The 7,118-nt window shown below is 29.1% G+C and overlaps 1 protein-coding gene across 1 annotated transcript in view; it reads right to left on the bottom strand.

Annotated features, from left to right (window-relative positions):
* Positions 1-6,047: 6,047 nt before the first annotated feature.
* LOC18045006 (probable sodium/metabolite cotransporter BASS4, chloroplastic) overlaps positions 6,048-7,118 on the bottom strand; it is a 7,797-nt gene continuing 6,726 nt past the window's right edge. The window contains exons 11-13 of the mRNA XM_006436550.2: positions 6,813-6,959; positions 6,510-6,611; positions 6,048-6,430 (exon numbers count right to left, since the gene is read on the bottom strand). Coding sequence (XP_006436613.2) covers positions 6,350-6,430; positions 6,510-6,611; positions 6,813-6,959 — 330 coding nt within the window. The 3' untranslated portion in view covers positions 6,048-6,349. The remainder of the gene's footprint in view (positions 6,431-6,509; positions 6,612-6,812; positions 6,960-7,118) is intronic.

The following is a 7,118-nucleotide window of genomic DNA, read 5'->3' as shown; positions in this document are numbered from 1 at the left end:
GACTGATTTTTTTCTATCGATTTCTCGATAGATCTGATTAATTTTGTATGATGACTAATCAGTGGTGCTATCGACTATAAAATAATTATGTTAATCATATATTTAGTTAAATATGATCATAATAAAAATAATAAAGCACTAAATATAATAAATCATTTTTAAATGATATGTTATTATTTAATGATATAGGAAATGATGATGGTGTGCCGTGGATATCAGGATGGTAAATGAGACATTAGAATATTGTAATGATCTTATTCCTGCAATTACTTTTGATGGATATTTTATTATCTTTCTCATTTGTTTATTTTGGTGTAAAAGTAGAAGCTACAATACTTATTAGATTTTTTATACAAATTATATAATTTAATTGTTGCCAATGTATTTTAGTCTTAAATTTTCTTTCTAAAAAATTATTGATATTTTATTATTGAAATTTAGAATTCATGGCGGATCTATAGCAGATTTGGATTTTAATATTTCTTTTTGGATTTAGAGCAGATATAGATCTTTATTTTTTGTTTTGGATTTAGATATGAAGTGAAAAATATAAATCCATCATGGATCTGAAGCAGCTAGGGATCTTAATTTTTATTATGGATTTGGATGTGGAGTAAAGTAGATCCAATCCATATATACTCCATTGCCATCCCTACACTAAAGTGTATATCAGTGTCGATATCAATATGTCACCCACATTTCTGTTCTAATGCTTATGATTTTTATCTAAATATAAATGAAACAATTTGAATGAAATTGTAAAAATTGGTATTCACCTAAAGGCCGCCCTCTCTTTGAAGAGGATTCGCGGCCCAACAACAACAAACATAGCAACGGTGCTGTTGGAAAGCAAAATTTCAATATTGTCCATATGCAATCCTTTGTATAAGTGCTGAGGCGGGCTGACATTGAGATGGAATAAGCCTGTTAATATGCCCAATTGGATGATTAGCTACATTAGGACTGAGACACGGCCCCCTTATCCTTAGATAACATCGAATTGAACCTATTATTTTTTAATTTATTAATCTGGTGTGTTTTAAGTAGATTGGTGTCGTTGCTCCACAGCTAGGACACCAAAAGGCATGTTAATGGAACTCTTATACAGGAATCTTTCACAAGCAATTCTTCAAAACGATCTTCCGTTCGTCCACCAAATATTCTGCTTTTTTTTTAGAGAATTCTCCGACTCAAAATACTAGGATTCCATTAGGACCATCATACTTGTTGGGCATTAATTTTTACTTATCGTTGCATCGTTCAAAAGTGGGCTTTAAACTAAATAATTAGAATTATCTTCAATTTCGAATTTAATTGAAAAATTTACAAGTAATATATACAAATACAAACCCAGAAAAACATAATTACTAGGAAGCACTTCAACATTTAGATATCCTAGTATAGTACTTTGAGCCCTAAATGTTCATATGCAAGTCAGCTCTAGAGTATCGGGGACCTTTGGTAAAATTTATATGTAAGTCCTCCTTATATTTAGTAGCTTTAACACACAAAGGAACGTAAAAGAGCTCATAGTTCAACTAATTTTTAACTATATCTTGAGTATCATCAATCAACGAGTTATTAAAAAAATTCAAAAAACAAAAATACTTAAGAAGATATCTTTTTACTTCCTTTAGAATTATTATTTAAAAAATAATTTTTTATTTTTACTTCGAAAATAAATCAATAAATATAATAATTTTCTTTATACACAACCAAGGTGGAAGCTAACCTTACTAAACCTGCTTTCTTAAAGTTTACACAGGGCAACTCATAAGGAAATGAAGGGAAACCTATTCTTATGTGCTCAATCCTATAATCTTTCCCCAAAAGGGGGAATATGGGTTTGTTGGAATCCTTCTAGGCTGGATGTACCAATGCTTCATAGGAGTGGGCAAAAAACAGACGATCCGAATTGAACGGACAACTCGACCCGCACTTAATCTGTTCGGTTTCATGAGAACCAAATTAAATGGTTTTATCTAGGTTGGCAATAGTCAAAACTGAAACCAAACTGATTACAATTACAAATACATCGCTAATACATTTTTTCTGGGGTTTATAATTAAATATACCCCAAAAGTAGAGTATTCATTTACTTACACCCTGTAGTTGATAATTATGTAGATATACCTTTTTGTGTTGAGTATTGACTAAAATATTCCTACAGGAAAAATATAAAACATACATTAAAATCACAACTTTTTCACTCCTCACACAATTTCTCCCCACGCAACAAAAAATACACGTGAACAACCAATGTGTTGAGATTTTACTTTCCAACTAAGTGCATTATTCATCTAATTAATAAGGTACTTTTAAATTTTGCATTTATTTTATGTGTTATTTATGCATTTTCTTGACATTATATTATTTTTAGGGTTTCGTTTGGTCTGTGATAAACAATAAAACAACTCACATTTTCGTTACATTTGTAGTATATCACTATATGCATTGGATTTTCTAAATACATTTGTGAAATCTCATTTTGTTCTCAAAATTTTATTTACACTCGTTTTACACGACAAGAGTGGAGTATATATGAATTTACATGATTGCAAATATGTAAGTGTGCAAAATATTCCATTTGTTATGACACCCTAGCATTCTATTAGTGTAAAAAATATTATTTTTCACTAAATTTGTCTTCTAACTATTACTGGGCTACAATCGTGTATTTGAATAAGTTAAATGACCATTATCGTATAATTATGAATTTATGCGATTACAGTTGCACAAGTGTGTAAAATGTTCTATCTATTACAACACTTTAGCATTCTATTAGTACAAAAAATATATTTTTTTGAAGAAGAAATATGTCCCCCTAACTATTTAATGAACTGTAGTAATGTATTTTAGCATGTTCCCACGACTTATGCTGTGTTTGTATGAACTTCATGACTGCAGTCGTGTAAGTGTAAAAAATGTTGTAGCTGTTATGACACTCTAGCTTTCTATTAGTGCAAAAAAAAATTTTTTCACTAAGTATATCCTCTGACCATTTAATGAACTATACTCATGTATTTTAGTAAGTTACATGACTGTTGTCGTATATGTATGAATTTATATGATTGCATCCATGCAAGTGTGTAGAATGTTCCAGCTATTATGAGACTCTACCATTCTATTACATCCATCCACGACTTATGCTGTGTTTGTATGAACTTCATGACTGCAGTCGTGTGAATGTGAAAAAATGTTGTAGTTGTTATGATATCCTGGCATTATATTAGAGTAAAAAATATATTTTTTACTAAATATGTCATCTGACTATTTACCAAACAATAGTTGTGTATTTTAGCAAGTTACATGACTGTTATCGTGTAAAAGGGTAGATGATTCCATAAGTTGTTATATGCCTTGTGTGATTTTGTTTTTGTATTTTGACACGAGTCAAAAATGTTAATTACTCCTAATTATAAGAATGTCTAGTTATAATATAAAGTAATGAGTCCGAGATCGAAGCATAAGAAATTTAAAAATCTAACAATCAATTATTAAATAGGAATAAATTGTAGAGGAATAAATTATTCTTTTAAAAAGTGTTAAGGTTACAAAATCCACTCTTAATATTCAAATTATGATCATAATATTCTCTCATAATTATATATATATATATATTTTTTAATTTATTCCCCATGTCGGAAATGACTTTTCCATTCTCACCCCCATTAAATTTATTATAGAATGGGGTGAAGAATAAAGGTAAATTTTTTAATGGGCAGGGAATGGGATATGTCTTCTCAGCACCCTACCTCATTGCCATCCCTAGCCATTGTCTATTGAAAATAAGTTTTTATTTGTTCTAACAAATTCCATTTCAATTTGTCTCTTTATGTATGTGTATAGATCAATATGTGAAATTTTACCCATAAGCGACATATATTTATAATCAAAACAAAAAATTTCACCCGAATAGGGAGCATAGGCACAAAATACATTTAATAACTAAGAAATAGAACCGCGCTTCGCGCAGCTTTAAAAAAATAAGTTTAGTATTATCTTTTTTTTTTTACTTTGCACTTGACGAAACTGATAAAAAATATGAATTGATTTTTTTTTAAAGATGACGCAGTCTTATAAAACTAATGTTATTTATGAAAGTTAATTATTTTTTGTTAACTTTAAAAATATATATTAATGTGTATAGTTAAGTGTACACAACCTTTTCATCAATAAAAATTATATTCACACTAATCAATTTTTCATTATTCTTGATATTAACAGACTCCCATATCCTACAAAGCCTAACTCTTATCATTTAATTATCTTTATCATTGTTCAACTCATGAAAAAAAGAGTACTCTATGAAGCACACAATACTAAAAATTCAAATAAGTCAAAAAATAAAAACACAAGAACATTTCTAAAGAGAATGTTTGTTAAATAATAAAAAAATTCCAAACATAACAAATTTTAAATACTTAATGTTTATAGAATTTGAAGAAACCAAAAGACACTAAACAAAAGGTTGCATAATTAAATATGAGATTATGACATTAAAATTAGGCCCTAGTGGCATTGGTGAGGGAAGATGAAAGAGTCTTCCTTCATATATTAATTATTTGATGTATTTTAAATCATTAAAATTTAGTTGTTGGCTTAATAAAATAAATAAATAAATGTTTCAAAACTTATAATTAATTATTATTAATTGTTACATATTGTTAAATTTAAATAGAAAGAGGAAGAGACATGTAAACTTTTGAAATCTAATAATTATTTTCTATTTTTAATATTTTGTAATGTAATTATTTTTTAATCTCAACCAATATATTAGATAATAGAGAATATAAAAAGATGAGAAATAATGATGCCACAAATCTTAACTACTTAATATTTGTAGAGTTTGAAGAAGCCAAAAGACACTAAACAAAAGGTTGTATAATTAAATATGAGATTATGACATTAAAATTAGGTCCTAATGACTTTATTGAGGGAAGATAAAGAAATCTTCCTTCCTATATTAATTAATTGATGTATTTAAGCCACTAAAGTTTAATTATTGGCATAATAAAATAAATGAATGTTTCAAGACTTATAATTAATTATTATTAATGTTTACATATTATTGAATTTAAATAGATAATAGAGAATATAAAAAGATGAGAAATAATGATATCACAAATCTTAACTGCTTAATATTTATAGAGTTTGAAGAGGTCAAAAGGCACTAAACAAAAGGTTGCATAATTAAATATGAGATTATGACATTAAAATTAGGCCCTAATGACGTTGGTGAGGGAAGATGAAGAAACCTTCCTTCATATATCAATTAATTGATGTATTTAAGCCACTAAAGTTTAATTATTGCCATAATAAAATAAATGAATGTTTCAAGATTTATAATTAATTATTATTAATGGTTACATATTATTGAATTTAAATAAAAAGAGGAAGAGACATGTAATCTTTTATAATCTAATAATTATTTTTTATTTTTAATATTTTGTAATGTAATTATTTTTTTAATCTCAACTAATTTATTAGATAATAGAGAATACAAGAAGATGAGAAATGATGATGCCGCATCATCTCCTTTAGTCCCAACTTTATATGTATATATAAATAATTGAGTTTCCCATGTACCAAATTAGATATTAATTTATATATTTATTTTCAAGTGCGGACACTCTTATTTTTTTTAATACAAAATAATTGTTAAATCGTACGACTTAATAGAATTAATTGTCAATGCATTATAAAATCATAAGTTTAATAGTATTAAAATTGGCTCTATTAAATCACAAGACATTTGCATGAAAAAAAATAAAAACACCCGCACAAAGAAAAGACTGTTGATTTATATTAATAAAAGATAACATATTTCGCACCCCACCAAAGGGCTAGAAAAAGTAGCCGTACCAAAAAGTAATGGCATTGGAACAAATATAGAATGGTTGGATGTCCTAGATATGGTCCACCGATTTAAAAGACTATAATGTTCAATTATTTATTTATTTTTTCTAAAACAGGAGCTGAGCTGCTTTCAGTTATGATTAATTAATTTCTTTAATTTCGTTGGCATGAAAATGAAATGTAGGAACTATTGTTTTAAAAAAATGACATTGACTCTTTCTGCTAGTAAAGAACTTCTTGTAAATGTACAATTAGCACGACTAAACGCTGGCGATTTTGCACCTACAAAACAGCACACATCAGCCATATTCCAAGTCCAATTGAGTTATCTACTAATAGACATACCCAAGATGCAAAATAAAATTTACATTGACATGCCCAAAATGCAGGACAATTGGGGATAAACAGCTAGCAAGTTGAGCATGGCGTTTGGAAGATGGCCCAAAAGAACTTGGCTCATGACGAGTATCAATGTAGGTGTCCCCTTTACTCAAGCTACCTTGGCATTGTTGGACGAGAGATCTTTATCCCTCCGAAGCCAGAAGTTAACTAGGAACGAGTCCATGATAATCTATATGTAGTGGTTCAATGTTAAAAACGATCAAGTTTATAGAGAAAGGAAAATGAGAACAAGAGTGAAGTGAACTAACCTGAGTTAGATGTGCAGCAACACAAGGAAGAACAAGCAAACCAGATTCACCGAATGCACAACCAAGCTGCTCCACAACTGCCACCAGTACTGGCAGAGTTTTCTGCAAAAGCGTGAAAGAGATATCAAGCCTAAACCATCAGTTCAGAGCGAAAGGTGCCCAGATAATTTTTCTCAAGTGCGTGATTAACAAAAACAATTTGGTTTTCCTCATTGTTTGCTTGTTTTCCAGTTTGTCATATAATGTAATATCTCTTCGAGGCAAAAGATCAAAGTAATCTCATGAATATTCAGCGCAATGGACCTGGCTTGCAACAAGTACAACTGCATTGGTATTCTCTTTCTTGGCAAAGACTGATTGACAATCACCAGAAATGACTGAAAGGCTCCATACAGAAAAAGCATTAAAAGCTAACAGAATCAGATGCAGAAGTCTGTAATACAAAAAAGTCTTTTGTCAGTTGATTTTAATCCATCAAGGTTGAAATGAAGAATGAACGGTCCAGAAACCTATTCTATTTCCCATATTTGTGATGTAAAAGTAGGAACGTGAACAAACCAAGTTTTTATCATTCTACTAAGCACAACTCAAATGTCAAACGTACTTGAC

The sequence above is a fragment of the Citrus clementina genome, unplaced genomic scaffold, assembly GCF_000493195.1.
Source record: "Citrus clementina cultivar Clemenules unplaced genomic scaffold, Citrus_clementina_v1.0 scaffold_4, whole genome shotgun sequence".
NCBI classification, from domain to species: domain Eukaryota; kingdom Viridiplantae; phylum Streptophyta; class Magnoliopsida; order Sapindales; family Rutaceae; genus Citrus; species Citrus x clementina.
The sequence above is the reverse complement of the archived record's forward strand: the minus strand, read 5'-3'. Positions and strand labels throughout refer to the sequence as shown.